Source organism: Myotis nattereri (genome assembly GCF_964212035.1).
Source record: "Myotis nattereri genome assembly, chromosome: 9".
Taxonomy (NCBI): Eukaryota; Metazoa; Chordata; class Mammalia; order Chiroptera; family Vespertilionidae; genus Myotis; species Myotis nattereri.
Genome location: NC_138084.1, coordinates 59,060,137 through 59,080,397, shown reverse-complemented (window position 1 = coordinate 59,080,397; position 20,261 = coordinate 59,060,137). Strand labels below are relative to the sequence as shown.

At 41.5% G+C, this 20,261-nt stretch overlaps 1 protein-coding gene across 2 annotated transcripts in view; it reads right to left on the bottom strand.

Annotated features, from left to right (window-relative positions):
- Window positions 1-20,261, bottom strand: part of FAT3 (FAT atypical cadherin 3) — a 663,604-nt gene that overhangs the window by 517,265 nt on the left and 126,078 nt on the right. Inside the window, exon 2 of one of the 2 annotated variants that reach the window (XM_081099132.1) lies at window positions 205-3,513. In XM_081099132.1, coding sequence (XP_080955258.1) covers window positions 205-3,496 — 3,292 coding nt within the window. In that variant the 5' untranslated portion in view covers window positions 3,497-3,513. Of the gene's footprint in view, window positions 1-204; window positions 3,514-20,261 lie in introns of those variants that run through there. The other variant, XM_081099133.1, reaches the window with a different exon arrangement.

Here is a 20,261-nt window from a genome sequence, read left to right as displayed (position 1 = left end):
CACTGAAAATAATGACCGTCACTATATAAGCAGGTCTTTTAAACCAACGTATTCTAAGAAAAAGCTTGTACTGTGTCACCTCCACACCAAATACAACCTCATTTGTCATTCTATTATAGTGTATGAGAATATCCATTTACTTTTCCATTTTGACGATTTGTGAGAGGCAAAACTTACACTTCTGACACAAAATATGAAACTTACCACTCTCGTCATCTATATTGAACCTTCCAAGCCCACTGCCATCCCTGATGGAGTACTGGATCTCTCCATCCCTCCCGGAGTCCTCATCTCGGGCAGTCACCTGCAGCACACTTGTTCCAATACGCGAGTTTTCTTTTACAGATCCAACCACAGCAAAGTCTGGGAAGTAGGGGGTATGGAGGTTTTCATTGACATCCACCACTTCCACCTCAACAAAGGAAACCGATGACAGAGAGACAGGCCGCCCTTTGTCTTTAGCCCGAACCGTGAGATTGTAGAACTGCTGCTTTTCATAATCCAGCTCTTTGCTCAAGCGAATGGCGCCACTTGCTTTATCGATTTCAAATCTCCCGTTATAGTCATTGACCAAAGAATAGCGCACTTGACCCCCCAGTCCAAGATCTGGATCGTGGGTCTCCAGCCAAGCGATGACAGTGCCCACGGGGAGATCTTCAAGAACCTTCACGCTATAGCTGCTGGGAATGAAGGCTGGGGAGCAGTCATTGACATCATCCAGAAACACCTTAAGAGTGACAACTGAAAAGAGCTGTTGGCCACTTTCTGCCTTGTCTCTGGCTTCTATTTTTAATGAGTAGTTCGCTTTGGATTCCCGGTCTAATTCATCAGCTACGTAAACGATTCCAGTTGAGCTGTTGATGGCAAATTGCTGTGTATCTGTTAAAACTGAGTAAGTGACTTCACCATTAGAACCCAGGTCTTTGTCTCTGGCTTCCACTTGTATAATCTCAGTGCCAATACTTGAACTTTCAAGAATGTTAACTGTGTAACTGTCTTGAAGAAAAATTGGGCTATTGTCATTAGCATCCTCCACATTGATGGTCAGCAACCGCCATGAAGATTTCTGTGGATTTCCTAAGTCATAGATGGTGATATTAAGGAGATAGAGGTCTGTGTGCTCTCGATCCATGGGCATAAGGACTTTAAGTTGCCCAGTCTCCATATCAATATTAAAGCAACTATCCGTGTTGCCATCAGATATTGTAAATAGCACCTTTCCATTGAAGCCAGAGTCGGCATCATAGGCTTTAATCTTCAGGATGTTAGCACCAACTGGCAGATTCTCCTTCACAGCCACATCAGAGGGAAATGACTTGTCAAAATGTGGTCCTTGCCTATTAATTGAATAAAAGTCAAGAAATCCATCCTCCAGATTCAGTTTCCCATTTGCTTTTGCCTTAATGAGCAGTTTCTCTGCCAGCTTTTGAGCCACACGAGTTTCTCTGCAACTGAAGCTCTTTGAAGACACCTTCCCGTGTAGGACTGAAATGTTTACAGACATGGGATCCGCAAAATTCTCTCCATCGGTCGCTGTAATCCTGAGGGCAAACTGACCATTTTTAATGCCAGAATTCATCAGTGACTTTTTAAGCTGTAAAACACCAGAGTCGGGGTTTAAATAAAAGAAACCAAGTTCATTTCCAGAGATGATTTTGTACTTTACAAGTTCAAGTTCATCAATATCGATGGCTGAGACAGCTGTGATGTGACCCCCAACTGGGAAATCATATGAAAGAACTCCCTGGCAAGCCACTTTCTCAAAGAGAGGGGTGTTGTCATTGACGTTTCCTATTTGAATAGTCACATTTACCTCACTTTCATGGCGATATGGGGAACCCCAGTCAGAGGCTCTGACAATGAACCTGTAAGTTTCTGGAGAGGATTCAAAATCCAGCTCTTCGGTTGTGCTAATAACCCCTGTAAACTGGTTAATGGCAAACGGCAACATATTCAGGCTGGCGATACTGTAGGTGATGTACCCATTTTCTCCTTTATCCTTATCAGAAGCTGAAACCATCAGGACGCTCGTTCCCACTGGAACACTTTCATTCACAAAAGCATCATACAGTGGCTGCTGAAATTCTGGGGTGTGGTCGTTCGCGTCTTCTATGCCGACGGTGACTTGTGCTTTTAAATCCCCTTCCTTGTTGGTCACCGCCAGTTTATAAACCTCCTTCTTAATGGTATTCAGCGGCTGTGCTGTGACAATGAGACCTGACCGAGGATTAATTTTAAAGTACTGTGCATCCTCCCCGGGTGACAATTTGTATTCCACATCCAGCGGTTCGGGACTTAATTTTACTATAGCAACCACAACACCAGGAGGGGAAAATTCACTAATGCTCACATCGTACATTTCTTTTTCAAATCTAATTGGGGCTGTGTCTCTCCTGGGGTTGGCAATGTGGACTGTCTTGATGGCAGAGGATTTCTGCGGCGAACCCTTGTCTTTGGCTTGAAGAGTGAGATTGTAGCCATAGGGAAAGCTCGCCCAGTCAACCTGTTTTCTCTCCTTAATCTTATATTCGTGTATCCACTTTCCTTCCTTAGTCAGGAAGAACTGATCTAAAGGATCCCCAGCCACAATGGAAACAGACTCAATCTCCCCATTGGCCCCCTCATCTAGGTCATCGACGGTCACCACCGCATATGTCGGCTCTTTGTCCAGCGAGAAAGGAACATGAGTGACTACATGGAGAGTTGGGGCGTGTTCATTTATCCGTTCAATGTGAACATAAAGCTTTGCAGTACTGCTCACTCCGTTGTTTCCATAGAGTTTCATCCCTCGGTCCACAGCCAAAATTTCCAGATCATACCTGTTCTTTTCATCATAATTTAATCGTCCGCTTAAAGAGATGACACCACTCGTGGGGTGAACGGAAAAGAGATCAACTTTGTTTTTAAAGTAGTAGTAGAACTCCCCGTTGGAACCGATATCCGCATCTGTCGCTGTCACCTGGGCGACACTAGTCCTTAGAGGTGTGCTTTCTGCTATTGTAACAGAGTATGTGGTGGGTGAAAATAAAGGTCTCAGATCATTCATATCTAAAACCTGGATATTCACTTTGGTCCATGCTTCCAAATCCTCCCCTCTGACAGAACCTTTTATTATCAATAAATAATTGTCCTGAATCTCCCTATTCAATATGGCAGAATTCCCACCTTTAGTTCTTATTCTGAGAAAACAGAAATCTGCAATGATGACTTCTTCTGCTTTGAAAAAGCCTTCCTCGTCTCCAGATACTATTCTGTATTTGATATCCCAGGACAGATCAATTAAGGTGATGCCCATTCTACTCTGACTGTTGACGTAGGTCCTGGCTGCTGAGTTCTCATACACTGTGGCATTGTAGACAGACTGTGTGAAGTGGAAGCCCAGGGGCCCGGTCCCCGGCAGCCCCTGGGAGACAGTGGCCAAGAGCTTGAGAAGCAGGAGGATGAGGCAAGAAGGAGGAGGCCGTGTACCCACACAGTATCCCATAGCTATATCCATCACATCATACTTCCATCCTGGAAGAGAGAGAAAAATAAGTTAACTTAGAGGAAAGTGGGAGAAGGCCTAGGAAATAACTGTTATGAAACAGTGCTATTAATACTTTTATTATAAAACCTGTTTACCATAATGCAATGAACATATCACAGAAATGTACACTTGAAACTGATAGTATCCTATTAACCAATGTCCCCCCAATAAATTTAACTTAAAAACTCTTTTTACTAAAACATAAATACAATAAAAAAGTAGAAACCTTTCTACTACACAATGACAAGGAATTCAAAATCACTAGGATTTAATCTCAACTGGTTTGATTTTTTAAAAATTGACACATACACTACGGATGGAATAATTCCTTTGTGAAAGATTTCTTGCATTCTGAAGGTCGATTTAGAAATATATGCTGGAAGAATTAAAAATTGCATTTAGCTTTGACTTGGAATTATCTTCTAAGCATTTATCCTAGGGAAATAATTATACAAGTATACATTTACTTATAGCTCAATTTAAAATACAAAAAAATTGAAAAGCTACTAATTGCTTATCAATAGAGAATCAAATAATTTGGGCATATTCATAAAGTGAAATACTATGCAGTCAGTAAAAATTATTTTTAATAAAAAGACATGTATTTTCAAATGTAATAAGATATAATGCTAAGAAAGAAACAAGATCATAAAATAGTATTGAGGTATAATTCTATTATTAAACATCTAATGTCAGCCGTATTTTTATATTTAGAAAGGATGATCTGGGTAGTGTGATTTATGTTCATTTTTAATGTTTCTTCAATTAATATTACTCATTAATGGTTACATAATTACTTCATAATTATTGTATTTTAAAGAAATGCATCCAAGACATTATCATCTTTTGCGGTGCTGACTTTTAAACTGATCAAGGTTTATGCATAATCCAACACAATGAGAATGAACAAAACATCGCATAACAAACAAAGCAGAGAGAACCACCCCTAAGAAGTTGCACCACCTAAGTGATATCCATGAGCGGACTGTGCTACTCAGAACAACAACAGGAAGATTTTGCACAAAAATAATAAAAAGAAAAATAAATAAAACCCACAGAAAATGAAAGAATTTTAAGAAATTTATTTTCTTAAGAGTAATTTAAGGAATGATGTCCAATTATTTTTATCAGTCTATTCAACTGCCACAGTCACAACAGTTCTATGAATATGCAGATTAAAAGATAAAAAATATTTTCCAATTTTGAGCTCTGTCAAGTATTTAAAACAGAAGGTCGAGAGAAATGGGCTCTTTAAGAAGAAACAGCTATTCTATTTGCACCCTGATGGCTTAGATTTTTAGAATCCCCTTGTTTATGGTTCTTCCACCAGGGGACATGCTGCATGGCCTCACATTCCCTTTCTCCTCTATGGGGAATGTGGGGAAAATCAGGCATGGGAAATTAAATGTTTTGCACATTAAATGGGAAATTAAATATTTTGCACACTGCGAGTTGGGCATTGTGTCAGGAATTTTCCCACTTTGTTATATTAATCCTTATAACAACCCTAAGCTACTACCAAACTCTGTTAGAAAACTGAAAGAGAAGTTAACCTATTGGGTTGGTCTACTGTCCCAATCAGCAGAGGTCTCGGTCTTCCCGTGGTAAGTCACAAAGCAGGATCTCAGGCCCTGGTCTTTGTTATTGTAAAAGCCATGTGTTGTTTTTTTCCCCCATCGCACCATCTTTCTCTCTAAATTATTTGCAAGAAGAATGAAGTAATTAAAGCCTCCTAAAAGCATTTATATCATCATTTAATTCTATTAAACTAGGAAACATGTATCATTGATGGGAAAGCATAAAACCCACCCACCTTTTTTTCTATTTGGTTATCTTCTTTCTGGTTTTAAACTAGTTCCAATTACTGGCTGTAAGCTGAAAATTACCTACAGAATTTTAACACTTAAAAATATTATAAGTTATTTTGTAGTTTGTAGTAGTCTCCCCTTACCCAAGGGGGATACTTTCCAAGACTTCCCAGCAAATGCCTAAAACCACAAATAGTACCGAACCCTACATATACATATATACATACATATATATATATATATATATATATATATATATATATATATATATATAATGTTTTTCCTACACATACATGATTTTTCAGTTAAAGAAAGCACTTTATGGCTTGTCTTTGGCATATCCAAATTGCTAAGATCACTACTCTAACACTTTGGAGCCATTATTAAATAAAATAAGGGTTCCCTGAACACTGAGCTACCATGGCAGTGGCTTAGTTCATCAAGATGGTGGCTACTACGTCACCACCAGGCCTGAGCGTAAAGGGCGTAGACACGCTGGACAAAGAGATGATTCACGTCCAGGGCAGAATGGCAAGAGGTTTTGTCATGCTACTCAGAATAGTGCCCGATTTTAAACTTGTACATTGTTTATTTCTGGAATTTTCCATTTAAGATTTTTGAACTGAGGTAGACTGTGGGTAACTCAAACCTTGGAAAGTGAAACCACGGATGAGAGGGGAACAACTGTATAGAACGCTTTCACATCCTGGATTGGCAGGGCACATGTTATTGTACCCTTTCTATAGATGAGCCCAGCAAACCTCATTTTCCTGGTAGCAGAGGCCGGTGTCCAGGCCCTCTCCACACCGAGCAAGGCGCTCTCTCTCTCTCTATTTTTCCGCCAAATTCTGCTCTTCAGGAGACTCTCATAAAGCACAATTCCAGACATGTATTGCTTGGTTCCAGCTGGTGGTGAAATATGCCTTGCTATTCTCCTCTGCTTTAATAGCTAGGAAACACTGAGTAGGCAGGTAGAAAGAGTACAGCTTAATATATGGATTTCAGAAGCAGAATAGACAGTAAAAATGAAAAGCAGAAATATAGGATACCTTTTTATAATGGGAAGCTAATTTCACATGCAACGCCTCTGCTGTCTGTCCTTAGGAAACGCCTCAGGTGCTTAGCGTGGGAAGCAGTAGCTCGGAGGCAGTAGGTTCAAATGGGACCAGTGCAACGGAGGTGCCTCGCTATGGAGCACACAGTGAGACATGGAAGCGAGAGAGCCCTGTTTATGGATCAGGGATGTGAACCAGAAGAGGCTTTAATAATACTTCCTATGCCTCAACAGACTCTTATTTCATCATCTGAGAATGCTCCAGGATAGGGAGGTATGTTTGGGTTCACTATGAATATAATAGAATGAGACATGGCTCTCATAAGGGAATGACCAAAGGCCATGCATACTCTCTCCAAGTAGAAAGCGGAGGTCATGTCTAGCATCCCCAGGGAAATACCAATACAGTTTCTGCCTCATTTCCCACTCACTGCCGGTGGGAGCAGTTTTGCTGACACTTTCCTCAAAGAGTCTGGACTCTGTGGTCATCAGGGAAGAAGACAGCTCCAGGGGCAAATTCAGTTCAACTGAACTTGTTTTCAGTCTGTCCACTCCCCCCCTTCTACCCCCCTTCTGCCGGCCATTACCACCCTAAACCCAGACTAAAGGAAACCTGAAGGGAGGAGCAGCAATTGTACCTCATCCTATTCCCAGCACCCAGCACAGCAGATGCCATGTAGGAGGAACACATACTGGTTTGCTGAACAAAGCATTAAGATCCAGGTTTACCCGGAGGCCCAAAAGCCTTTACTATATTCAGTTTCCAGATCCCCCCAAAATAAGCACATCTCACTTCAGGAAACAGAACCAAGAAAGTATTCAGACTCTAAAGAGCCTTAAAGACTGGCTGGTCCAATCTCCTGAGTTTACAGATGAGGAAACGGAGGCCCATAGAGATGAAGTGATTTCCCTAATACTAGGTCTCAGATGTCCCAGGTACAGAGCGGGTGCCGCACTGAAACGTGTGTTAATTGAATTACTTTTTCTTTGAGTTACTTAACAATTTGAGCAATGTGGTTTTATCATCATTTGGCAGTGATCATCATTTTCTGACACCTTATTACTCTCCCTGGTCCTACTCTCCCCTCTAAGTAGTTAACTGTTTCTAAGTAAACATTTAAGTGCCCAAAGGGGACAGTTACTTTTACAAACCCTTCTGGTGAATCCTTCAAGGCACAGAATGCTGTCATAATATGAAAAAAAAAAATCATTCAATTTAACTGTTCCAAGATTGGTATGTTGCATGCTAAGTTGTTTTATTTTTTTTTCCCCCCAGCAAGATACACTGCTGGAAATTCTTTTCTTATAAAGTAGAATCAGTTATCTTAAATGCAAATAGAAATGACTCCAAACCAACCGGTCATGGAATAGTATTATTGTGTACTGAAATTTGGATTTAACACCAAAAACTGAGCAGGACTAAACTTGTTGGACTCAGTTCTTAAAACTAAAACATCTCAACATCTCATAAGTTTTTTACTTCCTTATTTTGGGGAGGGGGGGAAAGGAGAAAAGAAAAAGCCCTATCTGGCACAAATTAATTTAAAAGCCTTGTAAGTTTCTTTCATTGATTTAGAAAATTAGTGAGTGTTAGAAATTAGGAATTCCATAAAATTTTCAAAGTAAATACTAGCACTGCTTTTTCTGCACTGAAACCAGCATGATGGTTACAGTGTTTTGGATGTTCTACATATTGATTTATTCTACTGCTCCTGGGTTATTTTAAAGAAAGCACTTAGTTCCCAGCCTCAGAGCTTATTTTCTATGACTTAGGAACATAATCAATATTTTTTGATAAAATCTCCAAAGAGCTCTTCAAGCCATCAATCAAACTTGGAGACATTTATTTTTCGGAGGCAGTCCAACGTGCCTCCCCACCCTGCCCTACCCACTTGGAGTGGATCTGAGCATGGGACTCAGAAGGGCAGGGCAATTTTCCTCTCCAGGGGTGAAGAAACAGCAGAGACCTCAGGGGCAGGGACCAGCTCTCACCAAGGCCACCACTCTGGCAGGCACTGACCCAGCAGGGTGCCTCTGCTTGCTTTGGGAACCCGGTGAAGCTGTTTTCTGCCATCATTAAACTAGCCTCCTTCCGTAGCTGAGATTCCTGAAGAGTAAAAAAGGCATCTTAAGAAAACATCCTATTTTCACTCCATCCCTTCCTAGCTTATATATTTTGAAAGGACAGACATGGTACTGAGGAAATGTGCGGTTAGGCCGCACCATAAAGAAAAAAGTCAATATACGAAGGCCGTAGTTTTGCAAGACATCCTTCATGAAGATGGCGTGTGTTAGAACAGCAAATGGAAATCAGCTGCCACTCAGGTGAGTCCTCCACCTACACACAGGCTGTGTGTGCAGCGGGGTCCGGAATACAAGCTGTGATGCCTGACCGCCTGGGTTTGAACCCCAGCTCTGCCGTTTACTTGTGTAACCTTGGGTACATTATGTAACCTCTCTGTGCCTCAGCTGCCTCTTCTCTCAAATGAGAAAAATCGCTCCTACCAACCAGGATTCAAGTTAATAAAAATGAAGCACTTAAAACAGCTCCAGGCAAGTGGTATGTATACAACTGCTAGCTATTAAGTTAAACATGGAACTAAGACAAAATCTGTGGGCCACACGATGGGGAAGGAAATTTACAACCTACTCTGACATTTTCTTTTCTACATCAAAGGTAAAGGAGAGGATGTATTTTCTTTACTAAAGGCAACGGCTTACTATATTATACCCCAAAGTTAGAGAACCCTGACTCACATCCAGGCTTTGTCGCTTTCTGGTTGGGTGACCTTCGGGTAATACTTAAGGCTTTTTAAGTCTCCGTTTCCTTATCTTTAAAATGGTGACTATAAGAATTCCCACTGCCATGTAACAGGGTTGGAATCGTGACGGGCACACAGTGCGAGTACATGTTCCACACATATTATATGGTATTTCATTATGAAGGTGTTCAGAAGAAGGGATGCAATATGAAAAGCAGGTGAAAAAAAATGGGTTAAGGATAAAGGGTCAAGAACAAGACGATCCACAGGGTAGCCATCCCCCTTCCCCAGGCCCCATGCCATGGGTCAGGGTCAGTGCCAGAGAGGCATCTGTACATGGTGACATGGGCCAAGGGCTACTGCCGCAGCTCTGCAACCTATTCCAACTCCCACATGTACACTTTCAAAGTTAGGAAACGATAGCTGCATTAGGAGCTACTCTGCAGATCTGCATTTAATTCCAGGGGAGTTCCAGGAGCATTTCTATTGCAATGATGAGTCCCAGAACAGCCAGATACTGCTAAGCCCGATCTCCCAGAGCAGCTTGCTCCGATGCTGCTCAAATTACCATCCTCATGACACTGCTTTATGTTCTGGGCCCTTGCTCCTGAAATCAGTTATGCACTGCCTGTATGACACTCGAGGGAATCAAGTTTTACTCTCTGGCTGATGCTAATGGCCGCCTGAAAAGAAGGAAAAATGTTTACTGTGTCGTTTTTCTTAATGCAAACCATTGTAGCTTGAGCGTGTACAGGATAATATACTAGGCACTTGGGTCACAAATAATTCATGTCATGCCATTACTCAGCTAGTACCAGAGCCACGTAAACTAATTGAGTTTTACAGTCAAAAGGATCATAAAATTGTCTAACCCAACACTCTAGTTTTAAAGTGAAGGAAACAGATTGAGAGAGGTTAAGTGATTTGGACAAAGTCACATAGCTTGCTAGTAAAAAAGCTAGAGTTGGCCCTCAGATCTCTACTGTGATTTTGATTCATATTGCTATTGCCTCCTGTAAGAATATAGGTCTAGGCCAGGCCGGTGTGCTAGGTGGTTAGAGCATCAGCCCGCATACCAAAGAATCATAGGTTCCATTCCCAATCAAGGGCATGTACCTGGGTTGCAAGTTTCATCTCGTCTTGGTCAGGGTTCATGCAGGAGGCAACCAATTGATGGGTCTCTCTCACATTGATGTTTTTCTCTCTTCCTAGTCCTCCTGCCTCCCTCCCTTTCTCTCTCTAAATATCAGTGAAAAAAATATCCTAGGGTGAGGATTAACAACAAAAAATGAATACAGTTCTACTGTTCCTACTGTCCACAAGTTTTACTCATCTTCTAAGATTAAAAATGCCACCTATTCTATGAAACAATCCCCGAGATTCTCCATCCAAGTGTGAACTCCACTTCTAACGCTGTGATTCTCAAACGTTCCCAAGAATCAGAGTCATGGTGGGCTTCACATTGCTGGGCTCCACCCCACAGTTTCTAGATCTGATGGTCTGGGATGGGGTCAAGAATTTACAATTGCAACAAGTCCCCAAGGGATGCTGGTCCTGGAAAGACCATCCTCAGAACCCTGGCTCAAAGCTTTTTCTGGCTTTTGCCTACATGTACCTCTCTGATAGCACGTCCTTCCTTGTATTGAAGTTCATTATGTGTGCCTTTAAATTACATATTGGGTAGTAAGCCCCCTTATTTCTTCTTACAGTACCCTTGAAAGGCCAAAACTCCATCAATTTTTATTGAGTAAAACTTGCCTAATCAGCATACACCTGAATTCCACAACACGCTTTCGGGAGAAGATGAAAGTGAGTCTCAGACAAACCAGGAATTATAAGTGAAAAACTTAGAGACCCTCAGGAAATAGTCAACCATTTCCTTTAACACATGATTTGCCAGTTCCACGACACATTATTTTATGAGATGTGAATAGGTCTACAACTAAAATAGCAACATTTTAGGAAACACTGGTTAAACAAACATAAACAGGTTACATAATTTGTAATTTCTTGGAGACTTTAGTATGCTTCAAAATAAATGTTCCCCATTTCCTATCCTTAGTCATCGCTGATCATTTACCCTACTTTGATATCTCCTTATGAAAGCACAGTCTATATTTATTGTCTATTTCCACTAATAGTGGTACCTAGGACTGGTACCTAGGACTCAGGAAACACTTGTTCCACATACAAACACGCTAAGTAAACCGTGATTCCAAGGGATATAATATGCACAATTTCTAAAACCTATTTGTTCATTAATCTCTCTTCCCACTCCTCACACCCCCAGCATACATAGCCACTTGCAGGGGAAGACAGCATATTTTGTGAAATACAGTTGGGAAATACTGTGCCTCAGACAGTTCACACAGTTGCCTGGAAAGCTTTGGATGTGAGTGTAATCTAGGATTCTTGAGACTAGTTCATTATTCTTCCTCCAACACTGTATCACAGGGTATAAATTCTCATTTCAACTAAGCTGAGAGTTATTCATGAAGAAATTGCTTCAATACTTGTCATATAAACACATCTCCATGCCCGAACTGAAGAATGAGATGACTGCTCCATAGTTTGCTGTGCTATTTTCTCCTCACATAAAAACAAAAACAAAAAAAGCAAGTAAAGAACTGGCATGGTTCTATGTGCTACAAAGACTGGCATGAGAGGAAAAAACTTAATGTTGACTAATCATGCATATATCCTCTTAGTTTTTTAATCTATTTTTATATAGTCAAGGCCAAAATCAGGGGGCCAAGTCAACCATACTCTGAGATGCAAAACCTAAGGCCAAGTTCAGATTTCACTCTTCTCTGGAAAATTCAGCTTATCTCCTAGAGTCCCAAGTCTAAGCAGGTTTTTCGAAGCAAGAAAAGCATTTCATTTACAAGGATATGATATCACCTCTTGTCACTCCGAAGGAGGAAAAAGAATTCCAACCAGCCAAGTGTACCTTTACGCAATGCCTCTCCCCTCCCCTCCCCCGTTTTCATGGTAATAACATTGTAAATTTTAACTTTGTCCAGTGGTGCAGATCTTTTGTTGTTCAAAAGTGGTCTCTCAGGAGAAAAGTCAGTCAGCATGAAGCAAGTGTAATTCAAGTAGGTCCTGAGGAAAATGGGAGAACCAGCCACACAGTGGCAGTGTTATGAATACCCTCCTTTTCTTTCTCCCCAGGTGCTAGACATATTTCCATACAACACTGGTTAATGTCAAGTATCATTTCATCAGCAAATGCTTTGAATTCAGGGCTAATTCAACCAGGGGCTATCAGAAGGAAAGATTAGCATGTTGTTCAAGCCTTTTAAAAATCACTTCTCTCTCTGGAGGAACAAATTCATCTTGAGGTGAGAAAAAAAATTATATGGAGAGGACATAATTTGCTCTTATGCTTGGCTGAGAAAATATTCCAAAGAAATGCATGATTTCAGTTTTTCTCTGGTGGCCTCCCTGAAAGAAACCAAAGGGTAAACACACTAGTATTCACTTATGCTCAAGATTTAAAAAGCAAAACAAGAAAAACCATTTCCAAGTAACTATTTACTGTGATATAACTTCCTGAAAAAGATTAAAAAAAAAAAAAAGAACCCGAATAGTTTCAAATAGAACCAATGTCTTTAATGGTGTTCATTCCAATAGGTAGGGGCACAATACGGTTGAGGGGGACAGTGCTCTCGAGCTTTCTGCTTGCTGCACTCTGACAGAATCCACATTTACTGCTGGGTTAGGTCCCTGCACTCTGTCCGGTTTCCAAAAGTTAACATCCTTTGAGCCATGGTGACTGTCCTTCTCCTTTATAAAGGAGCCTCCTTCAAGAAAAGGAGTATCCTGCATAGTAAAATCAGGGATCAGGAAAGCAGAATAGTGGAGCTTCCCACAATGCACCCCTTTCCTGCAGTGATAAGCAATGGCAATGTTAGGGCAAGAGAAAAGAGAGCATCCATGGGAGGGCTCAGGGGGACACAGAGCTCTAGGACCTAAAGGAGATCAAGAACATAGCATGTTTACCTTTTCTGAAAGAACTAAACCACCAAAGAAAAATGTGAGAAATGAGAAAACATCCTAAAGGTTGTAGAGGACTTCTGGGAGAATAGGATTCAACCCCAATTTTTTCCCAGGTAACTCCTGGGACCAGGTCGTACTGTGGATAAAGCAGACCACTGGCTCCATAGAGCAGTTCTGGCACTGCCTGTCTCTTTGATCAAATGTTACCCTAGGGCAGGGGTGGGCAAACTTTTTGACTCGAGGGCCACAATGGGTTCTTAAACTGGACCGGAGGGCCGGAACAAAAGCATGGATGGAGTGTTTGTGTGAACTAATATAAATTCAAAGTAAACATCATTACACAAAAGGGTACGGTCTTTTTTATTCAATAGTTTTATTCATTTCAAACGGGCCGGATCCGGCCCGCGGGCCGTAGTTTGCCCACGGCTGGCCTAGAGTGTGAGACAGCAGCACTGAGCCTGCACATGTTAGGTGCCCAGTCTAGAACTGCTGAGTACATCTAATGAGGAAGGAGTTACACATTCAACACAACAGAGTAAGACCCCATGTTCACCTCATGAAGATTGGACAACTGATAAATGCCAATGAGGAAAAATGAATACTTGTGCAAGAAATAAAGAAATGGCCTTAACCAGTTTGGTTCAGTGGATAGAGCGTCAGCCTGCAGACTGAAGGGTCCCAGGTTTGATCCTAGTCAAGGGCATGTACGTTGGTTGCGGGCAGTTTGGGTGTGTGCAGGAGGGGGTGTGCAGGAGGTGGCTGATCGATGTTTCTCTCTCACCTATGTTTCTAACTCTCTATTCCTCTCCCATCCTCTCTGTAAAAAATCAATAATATAATATAATATATATATATATATATATATATATATATATATATAATGAATCTGTAAAAAAAAAGGAAAGAAAAAAGAAATGGTATGTCAGGAAATCGGCAAGATTCTACAAGGTGCCTCAGTCAACAATCATAATGAACTCTGAAAGGAGAAAAAATGACAAAACAGCTTACATGTGGAAGATGGATATATGATGGAGAAAGCTTAAGCTTATAACATAGAAGGAGACAAAGATTATTTGGGGATAGGAAAGATAAAAGCGGCCAGGATTTAAAACAGCTGCATGTGGGTCACGAAATGCAGTCTAGAAGTTTGCTGACAATCCAGAAAATCTGTCAGTCACCTCCCCTGGCATTGCCATCACTGGCAACTGTGTCTCAGCAAACAAGGCAAAAATGCAAATTTGGTTCCTTCAGCTCTCCCGTACTCCCCATGAAGATGACTTATTATTGATGGATGGGTATATGCCCACTCGCCTGGGTTAGTACTCAGTTCTAATGAGACCAGGTCACAGGTTCTGTGCCCACATGGGACCACCCACACAGTCTTCCTAAGACCAGGTCAATGAGGACATGTGAGCTCCAGCCACACTCCATCTCAACTAAAACGCTCAAGGCCACAGAACCATCCGTCAGTGGGGTCCTCGTGTTCACTTAAGGCAGCATATCTTCTTAGAGGGGCAAGACATTTTTAAACATTACTACAGACACAAGCTGAAGGAACTGTCAAAGAACCTACCAAGCAAGTATTAGCAATTTTCAACATAAACAACCTTAGCCTAACATACTAGGTCCAGGACAGGGTTACTATCCAAAAGCCACCAGAAATGGACAAGGAATGAGAATACTCAGCGCCTCAGCGATCACCTGACAAGAATTCTGCTCTCAGAGGCATTGCCACACACAGTGAAGGCGAAAGGCCAAGGGCAGATCCTGTCTTTGGAGAGTGAGTATTAAGCACACCTGGGCAGGACTGGTCACTTGAGCTCACTCTAGGAGAGTGGTTCTTAACCTTGGCTCCACATTAGAATCACCTGGGAATCTTTTTAAAATCCTGATTTCTGGGCCTCATCCTCTGGAAATTCTGTTTCTTTGTTATGGGGTGGGGCCACAACATTAGTGACAAAGAAACAGGATTTCCGGAGGATGAGGCCCAGAAATCAGGATTTTAAAAAGATTGCCAGGTGATTCTAATGTGCAGCCAAGGTTGAGAACCACTGCTCTAGGAGATGGAAATACCACTGCATTGCTGTGAATCTTACGGCACACGGAACTCTGGAGGAATTAGGGCCCCGGTGGTAGTTGCTTAATGAGTGGCTCCCTGGGACTCTCCCTCACCCTCCTTCTTGGGACCCTGGCTGGCATCATTTTTGAAACTGAAAGCCAGAAGTGAGAAAACACTTAAATGCAGTAGGTTCAAAAAGCAAATGAATGTATGAGAATTCAATGAGTACATACCCCAGGCTTTGGAGAAAAGAAATAAAACTCACTGCTGATGCAAAAAATGAGGGTGCCACTAAGAGCCAAGTGCTGGCCCTTCATGTAAAAGAGGACAGTACCCTACAGCCTCCACCCCTGACCAGCCGGACGCATCACCCTCACCCTCTCCATAGCATTCCTGCTACAACCAGCCAGTCACTTACCTAAAACCTGAGCAAATCCTCCTCCTGCTGAAACACTTCAAAACCTTCCCTATGCTTTCAGGTTAAGAGAGACCCAAATTGCCAACACGGCTGAGATAGTCCGGCCAAATTTGGCCCTGACTTCTTTTCTAGACTCATCTCTAACCACTCTGAGTTCCAGCCACAGTGGTCTTCTTTCTGGTTCTTGGCAGATCACCTCCTGCTGCAGGTGCTTTGCAGAGGCTGCTGCCCTTGAATTCAGCTCTCTTCTCCTTCCTGATTCCCCATCACAGAAACATACCACCATTCTCTGATCCCCGAGACAACCTGCGGCCCCTCATTATGTGTCCTCAGAAAACCCAGAGTACTTCCTTCATTGCATTAATTACCATTTTAGTGATATTTCAGTAAGACTCTTTGATTGGTGTATGTTATCCCAACTTGATTGCAAATTATATGAAGGAAGATACTGTCTCCATTGGCCACCATTGCTGCCCATTACTAAACACACTGCTTGGCACATCATAAGTGCTCAATAAATATTTGCTGTTGGATAAAACACAAATGACTTATAAAACCTCAGGAAAATATAGGATTAGAGTAGCAGTTCTCAACAAGAGACGATTTTGTCCCCAGATGACATTTGGCAGTGCCTACAGGCATTGTTCATGTCACAGTGAGAGAAGGGCTACTGGGATCTAGTGGGTACAGGCCAGTGATGCTGCTGAGTGTCCTCCCAGGCACAGTACAGCCTCTGAAACAAAGCCTTATCCTATGTAAAATGTCAATAATGTTGAGGTCACACTGGCGTAGAGGAAATAGGGCAATTATATTGAGAAGGATAGATCCAAGTATACAGAAAGAATACACAATTCCCAAGAACAGTCCATCGTGGATACACTGCATGGGACTCCTCCAGTGCCACCGAGATGTCCTAAGGATCACGCCTCATGGAGATCAGCTCTGGGTCCCTGGTGCGAAGAACTGGGCTCCCCTCTGCTGGGCTTCTACTCTCAGAGTATAAACCTGGCTGGACACAGAGAATGCAGGCACTGTCACCTCTTAGGGGTAGAACCGTTTGGCCTGGCTTCTCCAGGAAGAATTCACGAGTGGCAAGGCCATCAGTCACCCTGACAGCCAGGATCTCCATTTGCTCCCAAGGACGGATGTTCTCCAGTTCTGCATCAACCTGACTGGGATCACACTCTTTACAGAAGCTATTACTCTGCCAACAAAATCAAGACCCTGAAAGATTGATATTTCTAGGTCAATGGAGGGCCACCTCTCTGAAAGTTTACATCATTTTCTCTGCATGACAAAGATCACAGCCTCCTAAGCATTTGAGTGGACTCACTTGTCCATGGTTTTGGGGAATCATTTTACTCTGCAGCATGATATACAAAACAGGACTACCAAACCCTGCCCTGGATTGAGAGACCAGGCACAACTCCTCCCACAATTCTACCTCAAGCTACAAGAACAGAAACAGATTTTCAAACACTCTTTAATAGCAACAGCTGCCGGAAAGTAAATGGGTGGTTACTCTGACAAGACTTAAACCAAGGACACTCATTACAGGTTGTTAAATTGAGTTTTCTTCTAGTCCACCCCTGAGTACATGTAGTTAAAAACCAAGTACTATACACTTTGCCACTAATTATGTACTACAAATAAATAGTTTACACAAGCATATGTAAACTGTGAAGGGGGAGAGCAGCACTTCTGAGCATCCCCAGCAGATGTTTAGGGACAGCTGTAGAGGGAAGCTGATGAGAATTTAGATGAAATTTATTTTAAAGTCCCACTGGAGAGAGAGAAGGTTTGTTTAACCTTTACCACACCATTCCACGTAGGTGGCTCAGATCTGAATTTTCCTTTAGAACAGATTTCTATTGTTGTGTTTAACAGGGCTCTCTCTCTCTCTCTCTCTCTCCCTCCCTCTCTCTCCCTCTCTCTCTCAACATGTTAAGCACCCACTCAGTCACTGGTGACTGACATTATACTTTCCATCCAAAAGACAAAACAGGCTGGGCACTTAATGTGTTAAAATTAAAGAAAAAGCCTTAGTGATTTGACCATAATGAGCAAATTTCATTAAACCATTACAAATGTAAGCCCAGAAGCTTGCTTTTCCATGTCCATGTCTCAGCGGTAAATGCTAACAGACAAGAGTAAATATTACTAATAAAGAATTTAGCAAGAGCAAAGTCTATATACCAAGTAGCTAATGTTCTGAGCTTCAAGAATCCACTAGGTTACACAACTGTTTTCAAGAACTTTTATCTTCCACATCAAAAAGAAAGATGTTAGTTCTCAACCTCACCTGTGTAACAATACCATCCTGCCAATACTTATGTGTTTTTAGGAGAAAGAAAAAAATGGTTTGATTGGTGAAAAGTTACTGATTAAACATCTTTAACCAGAATTTTGACAGCAGCAATCCTTTGCCTCGCATACTTATATTCTTCAAAATCAACTAGGTATTCATAAATGTTAGCTGACTTGGGGAATAACAGCTAACACAGAATGAGCACTGGCCAAATTGCCTGACCTTGTGCATTGCTCTGTTGTATAAGATAACTGAAGGTTGGTGATTCCGGGATTAGGGAGGTTAAGGGGAAGAACTTTCTGAGGATTTTAGTTCAGCATCTTTGCCATGGAGTTGACATGATGGTGACAGAAATTCAGCAGTCGTCACACAGGCTTGCTGATGGCAGGGTCAGGATGAGAACCAAAACTCCAGACTAAAAACACACAGTTATACTACTAGTATATTTTAAAATAATATTCTGAAAGCACAAAGAGAATGTTTATTGACCATCCTCTCACAGAATCTCAGATGAAAGCTATAGACTTCATGACCTAACCCAGCCGTGGGCAAACTACGGCTCGCGGGCCGGATCGGGCCCGTTTGAAATGAATAAAACTATTGAAATAAAAGACCGTACCCTTTTTTGTAATGATGTTTACTTTGAATTTATATTAGTTCACACAAACACTCCATCCATGCTTTTGTTCCGGCCCTCCGGTCCAGTTTAAGAACCCATTGTGGCCCTCGAGTCAAAAAGTTTGCCCACCCCTGACCTAACCTCTCCCACTCTTGAATTTAACATGTCATAAGAGATAGTCAAAAACCATTATTTGATAGTTTAAGATTACTTGGTTTTGCAATCAAATAGTTACTGGTTATTTGATTTTTTTAAAAAAAAAAATCAGTTCTGTGCTAGAGCATTATAATGCTGATCTTTCCACTAAGTAAAAGTTAAATAGATGAATACATTATTTGTGTAATTTTGCCCTTCACAGTTCATATACAGATTATATAAAATATATGCCCAAATGATTCAACACATAGCAATCTACTTTTGAAACACTGGACTTTACTGTGTCTATCTGATTAGGGGATTTTGGGGGATTTGGGACTGACCTTTATGCTCTAGATCAGCCATGGGCAAACTACGGCCTGCGGGCCGGATCCGGCCCGTTTGAAATGAATAAAACTAAAAAAAAAAAAAAGACCGTACCCTTTTATTTAATGATGTTTACTTTGAATTTATATTAGTTCACACAAACACTCCATCCATGCTTTTGTTCTGGCCCTCCGGTCCAGTTTAAGAACCCATTGTGGCCCTCGAGTCAAAAAGTTTGCCCACCCCTGCTCTAGATTCTTCTCCTTCTCCTTCTCCATTGATTCCACTTTAATATAAGTCCCAATTTTTTTTCACATGTTTACAATTTATGTGACGTACTGTGTCCACTTCATTCTCCCCTAGGACCACCTCAAAACCATTAGCTTACAGTTGGAAAATAATGCAAATATATTTAATACTACTAAACTATACACTTAAATATAGAGGAGATGATAAATTTTATGTTACATGTTTTTATCAGTTTTAAAAATTTAAAATATTCCTTCAAGGCCAGTGCTTTTATGTTTTTACACGAGATTTATATGCTGACATACAATGCAGAACATCTGAGATTTTTCAGCAGTCAGGTTTTTTTGGAAGGGGGGTGGGAGGGAGTTGTTACTGCAGACTATGTAATTGCAAACAATCCCCTCACTCAAACCCAAGGGAGAACACAATAACTCTAACACATCAGCTTCTGTCCATCATCCCATGGATTGCAAAACTAACTCCTGGGCCTGTCAATGAAACCTTAATCAACCACTTAACCTAAATTAAAAAGTCAAAGCAGGAAAACCTTCCATGTCAAGTCATTTGGGAATTTTGCATATGTTCTGTGTCTGAGTGGGGAGACAGGGAGACATTTGGGGGAATTATTCCAATTTTTAGCAAAATACACAAATAGGTTTCCAATGTAGACAACAAAAGATGGGTTCAATGCACAGGATGGGAGGAAATGGGCAAAGGGAACTCCTAGGGCTATTCAAAGCAGTCAGATGACAGAGATGACTTTGTCTCTAAGGTTCCCGCTGTGGCATCATCTCTTAACGGGGTGAGCCCTTCTCCTTCCTAATATATGCAGAGTTCATCAAGATCCTGGCACACAGCCCCTCCAGGAAAAGGATTTCCACAGGTCTAATCAATGGCGAACACACAGGGCAGTGCCTCCAGCTTGTCATTCCCTCACATAAGCCTAATTTAATTGTGAACAATTCTTATCTGAGTCAGCTCTTCACACAGAAGA